At 33.9% G+C, this 17,424-nt stretch overlaps 1 protein-coding gene across 9 annotated transcripts in view; it reads right to left on the bottom strand.

Annotated features, from left to right (window-relative positions):
- The window catches only part of LOC119642313 (probable phospholipid-transporting ATPase VA), a 40,306-nt gene that overhangs the window by 3,217 nt on the left and 19,665 nt on the right, over positions 1–17,424 (bottom strand). For 4 of the 9 annotated variants that reach the window (XM_038041421.1, XM_038041420.1, XM_038041422.1 and 1 more), the window contains 14 exons: positions 14,672–14,852; positions 14,437–14,616; positions 14,227–14,351; positions 13,130–13,815; positions 12,697–13,072; positions 11,930–12,631; positions 11,712–11,873; positions 11,491–11,659; positions 11,253–11,423; positions 11,010–11,195; positions 10,747–10,947; positions 10,488–10,675; positions 10,268–10,408; positions 4,972–5,205 (listed from right to left, as the gene is read on the bottom strand). In XM_038041421.1, the coding sequence (XP_037897349.1) occupies positions 5,097–5,205; positions 10,268–10,408; positions 10,488–10,675; positions 10,747–10,947; positions 11,010–11,195; positions 11,253–11,423; positions 11,491–11,659; positions 11,712–11,873; positions 11,930–12,631; positions 12,697–13,072; positions 13,130–13,815; positions 14,227–14,351; positions 14,437–14,616; positions 14,672–14,852 (3,577 nt within the window). In that variant the 3' untranslated portion in view covers positions 4,972–5,096. The other 5 variants (XM_038041427.1, XM_038041424.1, XM_038041426.1 and 2 more) reach the window with 5 other exon arrangements.

The raw sequence follows: 17,424 nt of genomic DNA, 5'->3' as shown, positions 1-17,424 counted from the left end.
TAGTCCATCTCCACTCAACAACCTAAAAAAAAAATATCTTGAAATATCTTCGGAATTCGGGCCACGTAGTCTCAATATCTGATTCCGAAAGAAGATGAGTATAACTTAAAGGCTACTTATAATGGCCGAAATGCCTTAGTTTTTAGGGTCGATGGCAATTTATATACGAAGTCGTCTCGCTTAAGAGATGACTTAAGCAATATACGCGGTCCTTTTCTTTCTGGATTGTTGTTTAATGATAAAGATGTTATTAGTTTGGTGTTTGCCATTACCAACGGAGGTCTTCAGCCGTACGAATCGAACTGCTTAGACGATATTGAAATGCCAGACAACTGTGCCATGTTTTTCCAGTACGTCAACTTACTAAAGGCGTAATTGATTATTGTTTAGGTTATTTAGAAACCATGACGAGAAATTTTGTGGAAACGTATTGTGTTGCTAAGGATGATAGTGAGGTCAATTTTTCTTATTTGGGTTTAGTGGGTATATGTTACCATGCCGTCGATAATTCCACTACTGCATGTCTTACCGATAAGGAGCAATCACATCTTAGAAATTCTTATAGCTACACACAGGCTTTGTATAAAGCTGTCGATTTAAAAGATAAAGATGGATTTTAACTATGGTGGATGAATCTGATTACAATAGCTTTTATAATCAGCATCTTTCGTTGGTAAAAGATGAAGATGTGGAAAGTTTTCCATCTGTTGCTCCAGAATAATTGCTCGAGGTGTTAGCTAATTGTAAAGTAGAACAAATTATCAAATTATCTTTGAGACCTGATCTTGCTCTTTCGTCGCAATATTTTAATTATTTTCAAAAAGATAAGAAATCGCGCACAATATTAATTCAGCGCAGCGATAATGCTATAGTAAAACGTAAACGTCTTAAGAATGTACGTAAATCGATCCAGAAAGTAAAGAGCTGGAAGTTCCGCGGGCTGTTAATATAACCAATGCTTGGTAAGAGAAACGTTGAGGCGATCGTTCGTTTGACACTCGAACAAGTTAATCGAGTGCCTAACTTGCACATTCCTGGCATGATGCCTTTGGATTTCCAATCAAAAAGTGAACTCACAAAAATTTTTGTCATATAAAGGTCCAGTTTATACGGCATGAGCTCAAAAAATTACCCCATCCCAACCAAATGTTTCACACCAATTTAGAATACCAAAATTCGCAAATTTCTGAAAATTGCAATATCTTTTCATCCTCTGTCCTCGAGCCAAGAGATGTCCTTATGCCAAATTTCGCAAAAGCATTCCAAAAATTTGCATCGTGTAGGCTGGACAAAAAATACATGAACCGGTGTCAGACGGTCAGACAAGCGGACAAGCAGACACACCTACAAAGTGATTTTGAATCGATCCATTTTGAAAACGGTGAGTCTATCTTAAGTTCTTCTTCTCCACGCGAACTTAACGTAGTCTATACCACAAGTGGTATAGGGTATAATGAATTTAATGAAAATATCGCTATTTTCCCGAATCTCGCATATCCGCCACTACGTTTTCGCATTCTACTCTCCAAGTTTCTTTATTTGATACCAATATCGCTAACATTATTAAGAAACAATTAACCGCAGTGTTTACCATATTCATTTTAAAATTAACGCAATTTTAGGGGAATAACATATCTTCATTTGAGAAATGTACAAAATTGTCTTAAACATTCTGTTTTCTTTGCTTGTAACTTTGTGTGAGCAAAGTCGATTGTTTGCATTTTTGGACGTAAAAAGTAGAATGCTTCAAAAAGTAAACGTGGAAAATTTCAGCCTTCAATCTTTTGTAATTTCCGAGCAACGAGCGAATATCCAAAAACTTTTTTTAAAAAAAACTGAGTTGCGTTCAGTTTACGCTCCACTGCGTGCTTCTACTCCGACCGATTTAGACGCTTTCCAATACCAACCTGCGTGTAGAAACTTCCAATGTTGAAATCGATACCTTCACCTTTGCGACCAGAAGAGTGCCAACGACGCACACCACGCAGACACACAAACGGACAGAGATGGCTAAATCAATTAAGTATTTCACGCTTTCTGAAGCTTCGTTTTAGATGTTATATACATTACGGAAAAAAACAAAATGAATATACCCAAAGCTTACAGTGGTCGGTATAAAAACATTAAACCAGTTGTTTAAAAGAATGTGTGTCTGCTCAAAAATTGCACGAAAATTTACAATAAATTTTATTTGATTGTTTTGTTTGGCAAAAGCAACCTACATTTTACTTTATCAACGGCTGTTTACCCCAAATAATTAGAAGCGATCTTAAGCGGCATTGTCCCACAAACGTAAGCTAATTGTTTGAACGTCTAACTACAAAGTTACCGATCGTAGGCTAATACCGAAATATCGAAACTACCGTGCATAAACTTAGTAATTGGCGTAGTCTTATCAACACTGATCTTTGCAAGAGCTTATATCATCACATTGTTTTGATTCAAAATTATTTCATACAACTTATAGCATCAAACTTGTGATATTGACGTAATACAAAATGAAATTTAGTAAAATAATTGAACTTTATGAAAAAAAATAAGAAACAAACTTTGATAAATTTAATTATGTACATATGTATTTCTATTTAATGTTATTGATTAATTCAGCGTACGCCGACGCCAATCATAGAGCGCTCAAATTCTTCTTTTTTTGTTGTTTATTTGAAGAAATCTGCTGCCGAAACCCACTAAACCCATTCAGAAGCTTATAGTGATGCTGCTCCATAGTATCCCAATTGTCGGGAGTCATTTCAAAATTTCAACAACGAATCGAAAAAAGTTAAAGAGTTAAATGTATCCGAAATTTTGTTGAGTAAATTATTTTAACTCGACTACGCGGCCAAAGAATTGATTTATTGAAATCGAACGATAACTGCTGGCGCTTTTAACGTTTACCCCTACATGTAAGCGCGATTTATTTATAAGTATCAAAATTAAAATACTTAATTAAATATTTATTAATTTTTTGAATAAACGGATTAGTAGTTCCTGACGTGGACAAGCGGTGCTTTATTAAAGCGAAGGCTAGTACCGTGAAGATAATGTAGAAAGCACCCAAGCATACAATCGAAAAGGTATAGTTGAGATTTTCAAAGCCTAAAATCACACATAAAAACCTTGCGCTCTTGAACATGTAAAAAGCTTCGGTAGACGGACACATAGTATCCATACAAATCTTTCTCACTTCTATTTCAGTTTCACGCAACTACCATGACTTAATTTCTACACAATATGAAATCTTTCTCACTTCTATATTAGTTTGACGCAACTACCAGGTATTATTTTCTATACAGTATGAAATTATTTCTCTTTGAAACAATGTTACTGTTATTTATCATTCTCTTGTAAATATAATTATTATCGTTTTTGCTCGAGTAAATTTGAAAACGTTTATCGATTCTTTTAAGCTTTTTAACTTCACTAAATCCGCCTGAGTGGCCGAGTAGACAAGAGTCTCGACTGGCAACTCCATGGTTGTTGGTTCATATATTAAGCGGTATAGAGTTTTTAATAAAGCCGAAAGCCTTAGTTGCTAGTGCTTTAGACTTTAGTCTTACAATTGATTCTTTGGTTAAATTTATAATAATAATAATAATAACTTTCACTAAATTGAAGTAGAAATTTTGAATCAGATAAGCCCAGATTTGTTATGGCCTGCTACACAACCGCCCTTGTGAAAAGTAAGCCTTTTTAAGGCAAAACGTGCAATTCTTAGAATTTTATAATGAAAATTGATTCACAAAAGAAATTTAATGCAAATTTTAACTTTACCGAATTTGGATCACATAGACCTATTTTCCGGCCTCCCCCCATACGTGAATTCTCATTTTAACATTTAGTGTTTCGTAACGATAATAGAAAGAGAATAATAAGATCTTCAACGATAAAATCGATCTTGGGTTCAACGGGTTAAAAGTGGCGACACAAATTGACTGAAAATGTCATTTTTTGGTCATTAATGCCATTTTGTTCTTCCCAGAAATTTTTTCGTTTGTTCCATGTTTCACATTTTTCTTACTCTATGGCACTAACATGTAAAATACCGTAAATAATTATTTGATTTTTGGTGCCTTTGCACTAATAATGTCCTTTATGTTGCTAAAATAAACATTGCTGAAATAAACATTTGCTAAAATATGACATTTTATGGTCGATATCGAGCAATCACGTATACGCTATGGGGTATCATCAACCGAATTCTCCTTAACGAGGACTTGTTAACGAGACCTATCAACCTAATATGCAAACCCCATCGAGTTTGTTTGATGACGTTAACTGTAAACGGACGACAATATTTCTCACTACTCTAAACCATAATGGTTTTTGGTCTGTAACGCTTAACTATTTTCTGCTATAATCTTGCTTATCTCAACTACAGATTCCTAAAATGGAGTTTCCGAATTTAATCGCAACGAGGAAACTGCCGTAAAACAATTTATTGTTTGAAAATGGTTTTCTTGCTTTAATGTAATACAGACAACCAAATCGAAATCCGCAGCTATACTCCGTCGTTTGCATCAATTGATCAGAGAGGAAAAAATGAGCTTACGAAAAGATGACACTATTAATCAATTTTTACTTAAAACTGTTGCGTATTTCAACAATTATGAGATAATCGTTACAATGAACACGACCAATAATGTAATAAGTATTTTTAAATATTTTCATTTATTATAATTTGTCATCGCGTTTATTATATGTATTAAATTAACGTAAGCGAACATTTTTCTTAAAAAAATTTTCTTAAACTTAACAGCGTGCTTAATTTCTAAATTTATGATCATTTTCTAACTTAACAACTGTCTATAATTATATATTAAAATCGAAGAAGAGATTAGGTAAAGAGAGGGATAGAGATACAAAGTTGCATACAATATCAACTAAACCCATCGCTATATATATAGTAAATATATGTAATTAAAGCTATACAGATACAAAAAAATCATAATTTTCTTTTAATATTATCGATTGTTTCTCTTTTATTTCTCATCACCGTGTTCGTCAATATGAAATTTCTTTTTTTTTTGCATATCAGCTAAAATGAGTGTACAATCACAGCCTTTTTGTTATATCTATTAATTAATTTTAATGAATTTTTATGATTTACTACAGTAAGCACACGAATGTAAATGTATGGTTTTATCTGTAGTTGTGCACCTAGTTCCCTTATCCACTTTTAGCCCTAGCTCTTGTTTTTTTTGCATGCTACAAATAAATATTATTTTAGATATAAATTTGTATTTGTTAGTTTTAAGTAGGAATTTCATATGTTAAACTTTTTCATTTCAATTCTTCATTCACGTATAAAAATATTCTATACCTGACGTATATTAAAATTTTATTCAAGGTATTGTTAAAATGCAGGTGTTCTACTATTTTTTCCATTTTCTTTTTCATCTAATTGTTGTATTTAAATGCTAGCAATACAATGTCATAGCAATATGTAATCAACTGTAATCAATAAATGAATTCACTAGTTTATGATTAGATTTACGCAATATTACAATTTTGTCTTTATTAAAACTGAGGAATATGGAAAAAAGGAAGAAAAACTTAATTCCCTATGGATGACGGTCATTTTAAGTATGATGTTTGCGAGGTTATTAATCGTGGGCCGATTACTTTTGCACATAATTTATGACAAAAATTTACAAGGGATTTTATGTCAGCGGTTGCCACAGTCTATCGAGCTTTAGTATTATGTGGGCAGAGCTCGCATTATGGGGTATTCAACGGAAAAATTTAAAACAAAAAATATTTCGTAAAAAACACTAACAAGGCTTGGTAGAAAAATTTTGCTTACTTGCTTTTTAAAATATCAACGACACTAACGCGACATGGATAATTTGAAGAAAAAGACCCATTCAGTAATTAAAAGGTTAAAAAAAGGCTCTGTAATAAGTTTTAATTTATGAATGAGACAAAAGTGAACTAGAAAATTAGGTCGGACCAGCGACTCGTCTTGGTTAAAAATCCGTTTCAAATTGTTAACTATCGACATAGCCCATTTCTATTCAACGTAATTGTGAACAGACTACGATAATTTCTAAGCGTAAGGGTGGCGCACCGCTACCAATTTTTCGGAAAGGAAAGTTTTGTTTATTGACATGATAGATGGCTCGTACCTTCTAGATTATATCGAAAAAATTCACTACCCGAAAGAAATTTTTTTTTGAAATTCGCGATTAAGTCAAATGAATCCCTGCTGGGAAGTTGCAATTTAATGTCTTACCTATTGCTTTCTACTTTCTCTCTAAGGCACTGATAGATACCTCTGGAAAGCATTTTGAAAGTGTTTCAACGTAGCTTCAACGTAGGCTTTAGTGTTACTTCGTTAAGATGTGCCTTGAATATGAAGCTGAAAACGATTCAAAAGATGTCAGCACTTCTGGCAAGAAATTAAAAGATTGGGATGAAGGCTCTAGCGTCTGTTATAAGTTTCGCTATAAAATTATATACTTTCATTTTTTATGTGTCATTTCACAAAACCTACGATTACGTCGTGCACAAAATAATCGGGCAAACAGAATGAGATTTGAACACGAAAGGTAATGGGTAATGGGAATGGACAAAAATAAAAAGGGCTTCCTGTAATAAAAGAACATGTCTATAATGTATTTCAGATGCGTTTTTCTCGAAACACCATGTTTTTTATAAATGAAAGAGTCGGAACATGTTTATTCCTAAGATGATGGGAAAACGTCGACAAAAAAATTGGTGCAATCTACGTGCTGTAAAAAATGGATAACTGGGCTATTCATTTCACCCAATTACAGTGACATTCCTTCACATGCGTCAATTTCATTTACTGTTGCAGAACATTTTTGAGGAAGTTACCTTTCAGTGAGCTACCTTTGTAAGTAAGTCCGGACTCAAATGTGCGGATTGACAATGTCAAGTTTATTTATACCGTTTCTCAAGTTATTAAAATAGTATAATAATCATTTTCCCACATCGGCAATATAAGTATACTGGCATTTAACAAAGGAATAATTTAGTTTTAACTACTTCGGTCAATTTAAGTACCATGTTAAAATCTAGTTACGACAGTGTGTTAAAAACGAAATATATATTTGCTCCCATTTTTAAGGTAACGTTTAAACAAAATTATATTAAAAGAAGTAAAAACATCTCAGTCAGGGAAGGCCGACATTTAGACACCATATATCATTCCTTCTAGTAGAATTTTTTATTTGTTTTCTTGATAAAATGTCAACTATTATAGCTTTTCTCCAGCTTTTTTTAGAACCCTAACATGGAAACGACGTGGTATAAATTTAACGAAATTAATCTTCTTGTTTAAGATAATTATTGCAACTTATCAAGTACTAAATATTAAGCTTTAGCTCCTTTTACAGTTGTTCTTTTCATAAGCGCTCTTACCCGAAGAAGTAAGATCCGAAAAATAGGCCTTGTCCAATACGTCCAAATATGGTACGATTAATTTCTATGTCAAATTAATCTAATGTAGAGTAATTTTCATCAAAAATATTAAAAAAAGGGACTTTTTGTCGTGCAAAACGTGCTTGTTGTCAGAATCCTTATGCGTCGTAGGAGATGGCAAAATGGACCTAGATCTAGATTTGTCATATACCTTCTTGTTCTTCATAGGACCGATCACGTAAGAACTCGTTCAAAGCTTCGTCCCACTCGAACTAAGTTTTCCTCATCCATTTAATGTCACTCAGGGGTTTTTATCGAGACATAGAAAATTGAAATTTTTCCAGCTTCTACGGGACCAAAACACGCGAATGTACTAAATATCATTGAAATATCTCCAAACTTGCGAATTGCAAGTTGGACATGACAAAACGTGGACAGGCAGGCGGGCAGACAAACAGACATGCTTGAATGGATTCACAAGCCGAATTTGAGCCGATCGATATAATAAAAACTGGATCTATTTTAATCTCTTTTCCCCTCTAATTTCCTTTTACATCCCCCCAATCTTAATGTATCCTGCCACACAAGTAGTGGAGGCTATAAGAGCAAAGTTGTTTAACATTAATTTACAGGCGATAGGTACGTCTGTGGAATAAAAAAATGAATAAATAAGTTTCATAAAAAGACCAAAATACAATTCTATAAAATATATAAAATAAAAGAATGTGTTAAGCGCGTTGACAGCTTGTTGTAAGCAATAATCAGGTAATTGATGTTATAATTTGATTCTTAGACCCATAATCGGTGATTCTGAAATAATTAATGTTAAAGGTTAAAAACAATGTTAGGGTAAAACTAAATTCTAAAAGGAAATAGATTTGAGAACTGAGTTAGTAAAATTATAAATATTTCTGAGATCCATCTCCGGAAGAGTAATATTAGTTAAAGAAAGTACGAAATAAAATGCTCTTGTAGATAACTTTTACAAAACTAATTGAAAAAGAAACTTGATTATGAAGTAAAATATTTAATTTTTTCTCACTGAAACTCCGTAACCGGTTTAAGGAAATTAAAATCTTTTTGCATGCGAAATAACAACTAGTAAGAAAGATATCTCTGGTTGGCTGATACCATATTAAAGCTAAGTATTAAATATTTTACTCCACGTCGTCTAACATAACTATTTGCTTATTTTCGTCATTGTCATATAAACGCTAACTATCCATGGGAAAACCTTCTGTGGGAAAAAAATTGCTGAGTATAATTAATTTATATGCCAAACAACTATTATCAAGCAATTTCCACCACAGAACACTGTAAGCTAAACCTGGTTCCTAAGTAAAGGCGAATTTTTTACAACAGAGTTTACATGAACGAAAGAGTTTTCACATTTATCTAATGTGTGACGATATTAATCAGCCAATTTTCATTAAAAAATGTTACAAATGCAACGTTTTTTTCATATAAGATTTTTTCAAAATAGATCGTTATAAGGGGATTTGTCGTAAAAATAGTCCCTTTCCGGCCAACTACGGTCATCCTTGAGCCTAAACAAGTTTTTACCTAATTTAATCAAAATTTCTCGATAACTGCAACCTCTGCAGTTTGAATACAAGGTCACAAGATTACATGGAAAGATATCAGGCGGAAAGACGTGCCGAATAAGATTGTGAATCGGTGTTGGATGTTGCAAACGTCGCAAATGTAGTACCACCACATCAGTGGTGTAGGTTATAATTACTAATAACTTTAAATGTGGAAGAGCAATTTGTAAATAAAAACAGATTGCGAAATATCTGTTTTTTATTGTGCTAGATTTAGATTCATTTTTTAAAAACTGCACATTTTGTATTTTGTGACAAAACTTTTTTCTAATCCAAAAAAAAATTTATTTTTGCGAAAGTACTTTTTACCAGAAAACGTTTTTTTGGTTGGTTTATAAATATATCGTACTTGATCTCGTCGTATAAGTAGAACTTCTCCTACATTTAATCTTTTTCTTAAGTGAACTTATATTCCATTCAGCTATAATAGTCGATTCAAGCTTAGATTGAAGAAGCTTGCATACTAAAATGTCATGACGCTTTTATTAACTAGCGTAAGAGCATCGATTTTTTGAATAATCACAACACTGTTAATAGTCATTTAAACATTGGAAGTAGTGCGTCATAATCAGATGATTGGTTACTTTCTAACGTTAACAACTAATGCACCCAACATTGAGTGATACATAGGTGCTGCGACATTTTTCATAACGGCAGCCCGGACTTTGCCCTGTCCAACTACCATTTGTCTCGCTCTTTGCAGAACTCTCTTCATATGTTAAACTACACTAAAAAACGGGCCTGTAGAAACCACTTTATTCAGGTTTTCATCATTTCATCTCTTGGTATAAAAATGGTAAAATGATATAGGTCGAAATCAAACAAATTTGGTTTAAGCAACAAAGCAAAACAAAAATACGTTTAAGCCATGAACTTTTTGCTTCATCTATTATTAAGTTCGCAAAAATTTATACTGATTATGTAAAAGCAAAATTGTATGTGTGCATATAAACAATATACGTAACAACAAATACATTGTAATAAAATTTATATAACTTGTGATAAGATTATGACAATCAATAGAATTTAAAATGTGAAAGAAATTAAAAATGAAAGGAAAAACACACAACTAATAAAATTGCAAATACATAGTATTAAAGAGCACTGAAACAAGCCTAATAAAAAACTAAATTAAAATTCAACATAAAATAACAGAAGTTCCTATATATTATATAAGGCTACAGAAAATTCAAATATCGAACAATTCATCAAATATATAAAATAAAATGCGAAAGCGATAGCTACAGCTGCATTGCTATTATCAGTTGTGTGTCCTTTACCTATAAATTGATGAAGCAGATGTTGACCTTGACCAAGTAACTAATAAACCCTCACCTCTACTGCGTTCACGTTTGCTATGCAGTAACACTTTGACGCTTTCGTGCGGACAAAATGATGTCCTTAAGGTGGTAAACAGTAGTCTGCAAAGGTATTAAAAATCAAAAATTGTGGAATAAAATAAAAACAATAAATAAATAATCGAATAAATGGTATGCTTACCGAGGCAATATGGCAACAACAGCGGATATAACAATAACTAACCAATGTATGGTGGATGTAAGACAACGGAATATCACCCAGTAACTGGAGGGAAGGCCAAAACAATTAACGCACATGGAATTGTAGATAATAGAAAACAAATAAAAGGAACCTAAACTGAAAATGATCGAAAGTACATGCAACATAGTCTGAAGAGACGAAAAATTGAATTTTAGTTATCAAATAAGAAATAATACATAAAAAAAAAGGATCAACTTACCCACGAGCGTATTTCAATGGCACCATGCAATAAATTCGTGAAAAGACAGGAAGCAGTTATGGTAGCACCAAACTCCCATATACCGACTTCGCTATTGACATAAGCGTATAAAGCTACCAGAAACACCACTAAACTCTGATACAAAGAATCCAATAATATTACCCAGAAATCATGTGGCTTATAAACGACACCCAACCGGCCCTTGAAAGTTGAATCGAACACCATTTAATTCACGTTAAAATATCATAAAGGGAACTAGTTACATTTTTGTATAGGTAAGGATTTTTTAGGAGTAAATCCTCTGGCACACGTTTGTCGTAAACGCCTATTGCTAAAGGAGGCAAAGAAGTAAATATCAAATTGTAAAGCATTAAATACATTTGATCCATCATCACTGTCCCAGAAAAGCCACAATGTAACTGATACCAAAATATTAAAAACACAAAGGCCTGCAATGTTGTTATTTATAGAGAAATATATCTCAATTTTGGACTTTTATAACTTACAGCATTTTTATAGAAAAAGTATAAAATCATACGTGACAAGCGGTCGTAACACCAATAACCATGGGTTAGTAGTAAACGCTCCAAATACCGAAATCTTGCTAAAGTAAAATCAGCTGCCATAACTGCTTGTGTACCCTCCTGCCCCGATATACCAACACCCACGTCTGCCATCTACCATAAATGAAGAAAAATAAATTCCGGGATCTGATTAATAGTCCACTTTTGTCTCTTAAAATACCTGTATCATCGACACATCATTAGCTCCATCGCCTACAGCTAAAGTACACAGCCTGAGTTCCTCTTTCACCACCTTAACTAGATAGGCTTTTTGTAACGGAGTTGAGCGGCAGCATAGTACAGACGCACAATTCGTAGTTAATTTTAAAAATGGTCTTATCAATTTCGATCTGAAATTGTCAATCGAGTTTGTTCTTGCTATGTTAAAACAGATTTTATCACCTTAAATCCAAAATAAAAGTCAATGTTTTGCCATCAACCACTAGAGACTGAGGTTTTGATTGCGTGTTATTATATTGAAAAGCTGAGTTTTTCCTAACCTCCATATCATTTAAATAAAAATTAATAGCAGCTTCTGCAGAGTCTCTGGAGCGGGCTGTTAATCTAAAAATTACAATCCTTTGAGAAAATCGAAAGAGTTTCAACACTTTTATTTATACCTTATCAACTCCATTTCTTGTGTAAATAGTTTTGCTGAGTAGGCGATATTAATGGCAGTTTCCGGTTTATCACCGGTTAAAACCCACATTGAAATACCAGCTGCGAGAAGCGATGTTATAGTTTCTGGTACGCCTTCCTGTAAGCGATCCTCTATACCTGTCGCTCCCAATAGGATGAGATTATTTTCTAATTTTGCGAAAGATTCTCGTAGACGACGCTCTCGATTTTCCAAAGACATTTCAATTTCTTGATGTTTAGTCCACCAATCTGTGTAATCTGCAGGTTGTATATTACGTTTCGCCATCACCAGTATGCGTAAGCCTTCTCGAGCGTAATGATCCAATTGGTGTTGGGTTTTTTCACGTATTGCACCTTCTGGCGAATCGGGCGAACAAGAAGCCAATACAGGCATTATAGAACTGTCGGCTCCTTTGGTGTATAGGGTAATTTCCTGAGTGCCAGAACGTCTAACGATAATCGACATACACTTGCGACACGAGTCAAACGGTAAGATTTTCAAGACCTCATATTCCACCAAGCCTAAATTAGGAACACTAACCAATAAACGATTAGGACTGCGATTAATAAGACAGCAATCATAACTATAGGCAGCATTAACCAAAGCTAATTCATCGGGACTTTCAGCTTCATATAGGGGGCGATCATCAGGTGTTTGACATCTTTGATGAACTTTTTGTTGCCTGCGTTACAACAAAGACGGCTATATTTATCTCTTTTTTTTTTATTTTTACCTCTTGTTACTTACTGCAATTTGTTGGCTAAACGTTTGGCGTGTGTTCTGGCATTCAGAAACGTTGTTAAGCTGGTTATTTTAGAATTTAAAACCGCTTTAGCTCTACCTGTTGGTGATATGGTCTGAGATAACGATTTCATTTTCATGGGTGGTGACTCTGAAGTGGGCGTTGTTTCAGCTGAACTGCTAATCGGCGAAAGGGAAGGTATATGCGGTTGAATAGTGGGTAGGCTAAAACTGAAATTAGGCGGTGGTGACGGTGTCACAGAACGAGATTCAGATAAGCGCATGTAACGATCTGCTGGTATAGCTGAGCCCAATCTGTTACTGTTCAGTGGAGTTTTGGGAGGAGAGCTTGTCATTTCACCTCGGTTTTGAGACATAGCTCCTGTTTAGACTTTTTTAATTATCTATGATTTCATTTATATATCCCATATAAACTCACCTTTCGACGCTAAAGGTTGCTCCTCTACCAAAGAAGTATTATTACTTTGTACCTCGATAATTCCACTGGCGTTCATTATATCTCGATGTGGTCCTGCACTAACTATCACTGTATTACAAATTGCTAATACAACCAAAAATTCTTGTATACGTTGCGAATTGTGCAACACGTTCTGGCTGACGGAAGTGAAGTTTGACAAGTCATTTAATAAATTCGTGTTTATCATCAATGGGGGAATTGGTGAACCCGGCTTGGAATATGACTTTTCCAACTCGGACGGTGGGTGATTATAATCGTTTCCATTAACTACACATCGACGAAATAACATTTTATTTTCAGTGAGTGTACCTGTCTTATCCGAAAATATGTGTTGTATTTGCCCCAACTCTTCGGTGATATTCATCGCACGACATTCAGTTTTTTTATTGGTATCTTGATCGAAAAGGTCGATGTTGTTATGTATATGGAATACTTGTAGAATTTTGCACAGTTCTATAGTCACATATAGCGAAAGCGGTATCATAACTTGTAATATTATGATATATGTCCAGAAGGTTAAAAGGCCTTCATAGCTGGGATCCACTTGAAACGGTAAGTAAGGTACAGGAAACTTTTGAAATGAGCTAAGCCACATTTTGCAACCCACGGCACCCACAACGCAGAGTATTATCAATATTATCACACACCTTAAAGTTGAAATTAAGAGTAACGTGAAAGTAAAATTTAGTCGCCAGATATAAATAAGGGACGACTAATCAGAGATAAACTTATGGAGGTAAAAACCGAGGTTATTAGAGCAAAAACTCAAGTCAGCGGTTAAACGCTCTACGACGAGTACAACGACAAGATTTTCACAATATCTTTTACCCCGTTTTTATCATTTCATAATGACAATGTTAACAGATAATATAATGAGGCTTATAGGGTGGGCTTGTTTCTTGCATTTTTCATTAATGCAACTTATAATATCTAAGGTCTAAATAATGAAGTGTGGATTGTACCCAATAATATCCAATTTAATCTTGCGGGTTTTCTAAGATGTTCATAGGGAATTAAGAAATAGAGTTTTATTTGCAGAAACTTGCTGATACACTTACCATATCACATCTATATTCATTTGTTGTTCCACTTTGGAACGTTTATAACGTGGTCCACTATTATTTAACATTGCTTTAGTTTCATGACCGGCATATACTACTATACCTTCCACAAAATCAGTATTCTACGTTCAACGAGAAAGAAATAAAAGGATATTGTAAAAAATATGCAAGTAAAACGAATTTGCTTGTGTGCAGATAAAAACGTACCTTAAGTCTACTTTCTCTTAGTAATAAACATTCTGTTGATATTGGTACTCGCCCACCTGAAGAATGGAGTAAGGCTCCATGAAAACGATACAATTTTGTGGTCGGAGCATCCGCTTCCACACGACTTATAAATTTACTGGGTGTAAATATATACTGTTTATCGGTAAAACCACGCACAACCTAATTAATATTTGCGATAGCAGCATGAATATTACGGGGCAAATTAGGCGCTTACCTCACGTCTTTTGAGATTTGTTTCACCATCTAAATCACATGTGTCAATATAACAGACTCCGTGGGAATCACTAGTGCGCAACAGCAATACATCCGCAGGTACCGTTTCATTATTTGATAAATGCACAATATCACCAACCCTAACATCTTGCCATTTTACTTTTTTATAGCGGTCTGTTTCACTACAATAAATAAAAAAATAAATATTAAATTTAATTATTAAACATTACAAACATTCCGCTTCTAAGCCTTTTTGTGTTTAAATAAAAATTGTGCGAAATTCAAGTTTGTAGTTAATCACTTTAACGGTGTACTGAAGTTTATCTGCTTTGAGACAGGAGACCGCATCTTATGCGGCTGCAAATTTTTCAAGCAATGTGTTTAACGAGCACGTGCACCCCGTGTGAAACCCAATAGGTCCCACAACTCTATTTTAGTTCTTACAATTCTGAAAATTCGAATAGTAAATTTAAACTTAGTTTGACGAGTAAATAATCCAACTTTCAGACTGCTGCTTAGTGATCGCTTTTCTTAAATAAAAAACTTCGCATATAATATTTTTATTTGAACAAAATTTATTATAATTGAATCTTCTCATAAAAACACCTATAAAAATTGATCTCCGCTATACTGAAGCTCCGCAAACCAACTGTAAATTCAAGATTCAATGGAACTTATGCAAGTAGCTTATACATATGATATCCCCACGAGTAATGAAATAGTAACCGATTTAAATTGGCTGGAGCGCGTGCGGTACGTCAGCATGTTCAAAATCTATGGAAATTTTATGTTTCGCATTTGTAGATTTCTCGCCTTTTTTGACGCAAATACGAAGTTTTTAAGAAGGAAGAACATGCATTCACAATAACAAAAATGCATTCTACCCAAGGAGTGCCCAGTGTGGCAAAACATACGTTGTTTCTTACGAAAATCTCACACTTGATGATTTGAGTTTGAAAACTAGTTGCTTTTTTAAAAAAGCAAATTCCAAATAATGGTAAAATAAAATACATATTCATGAATGACGCTTTACCTGCCTCGTGCGGCTCTCGATCGTCGCAAAGATTAACAAAAACTTGCAGACTATTTCGCAGAAAAAGGAATTAACACAAACACACACACACAATGAATTGCTATTTTGTTTATAAAGGGATACAATAAGTGCTTACATATATTCTGATCACTTCTTCTTTTGAAAAAAGCATTTATTAAGAAAAGTTTTTACAATACATATTAATCACGACGATATTAATCGATTTTGATTTGGCAGCGACCCAACCATCGACCTATTTTCGCACTCCTTCAGTATTTCGAAACCGTGTACCAGCCAAACCATGCTCAATCGATCTGAACAAGTTTTAACCAGAAGGCGTTATGTCTGAGGGGTACGTTAGGTGCGGCAGAATTTCCCATTTGAGTTGCAACAATGTATCCTTGAGAACTGTTGCAACGTGTGGCTGAGCGTTGTCATGCAAAGGGATGGCTTAGCGTCCGTCAACTGATGTCGGTAGACATCTGCATTAACATTTTTATTCGGTTTTAGCAGCTTGCAATAGACTACATCTTGCTGATCGCACCACACAAATAGCAAAACTTTATGACCACGAATATTCCGCTTCAATGTCGATGCAGATGGCTGTACTGGACTTATCTATGACTTGTTGCGCTGAGTATTGTCGTAGTAGTAGATCTTTTTTCCATAACCAGTCACAATACGCCACAGAAATCTCTTCTTTTTTTGCTTGGCAAGCAATGAAACCAGGACGTTGAACGGGTTCGAAATGCCATTTTTAGACAATTCGTGTAGCCCCCATTTTCGCTCCTTTTGGATTTTTCCCATGGCATATAAACGTCTAGAAACGGTTGATTCATTAACAAGTAGACTGTTGGAAAGTTCTTTGAGTTTCGTCTTTCGCCCGATGAATCTTGCAGTTTACTGTCTTCGAACATTCTTTTTATTCTTTATTGTTCAAAATCACCAAATTTAACCGTTGCACACATCAATAATTGTCATTACTTTATCATTTTCACCGTTAGACGAAGCTAATCAAAATACATGCAAGCACATAATATAATCAAAGTACTATTTATTTACTCTTAATACTCGTTCATTAGAAAATTTGTTTCGATTAATTTTACGAGCCATCTATTTAGGTGACGCTAGTGTTAGATATTATGGTTTGTATTTACGCTTTTTTGGAATTTTACGTTTAAAATTCTTGTATATTTATAATTATGTAGTATGCTGTTTGCGACTCCCGCTCTAAGTTTGGTTTTAACAGTTACATTTCTAATATCTATTAACGGAAATATGCATTCAATTTATACGTTAAAATCGACTTAGCCATGTTATTACTACAATGAATAAAAAAAAACTATAGGATATTCACTTTGCATGATGGACGGAGATGTTCCAACCAACTTTAAAGAAGAAATAGTTAATTTTGTGATTGTCATCATTATTTTTTGAACATATTTTTAATTATTGTATTTCATCATATTGATTTTTATAATATGCTTTTTATGAAAACGTGAAGTTAATTTACTTTTTCATTTATGTTATTATTTATTCATGTTTGGAACGAAATTTAAACTGTCATAAAATTTTACACCTTACGACTTGGTCTCGATACAACACGGCACGCATTGCCTTGATTTATATTATATCTAAATTTAAATTATCTTATTCAATATCTTAAAATGAATAATTTTCATATCAGGCAATTTCGTTATAGCGCGATACAATTAACCGTG

Source organism: Glossina fuscipes, unplaced genomic scaffold (genome assembly GCF_014805625.2).
Source record: "Glossina fuscipes isolate IAEA_lab_2018 unplaced genomic scaffold, Yale_Gfus_2 222, whole genome shotgun sequence".
NCBI lineage: Eukaryota > Metazoa > Arthropoda > Insecta > Diptera > Glossinidae > Glossina > Glossina fuscipes.
The sequence above is the reverse complement of the archived record's forward strand: the minus strand, read 5'-3'. Positions and strand labels throughout refer to the sequence as shown.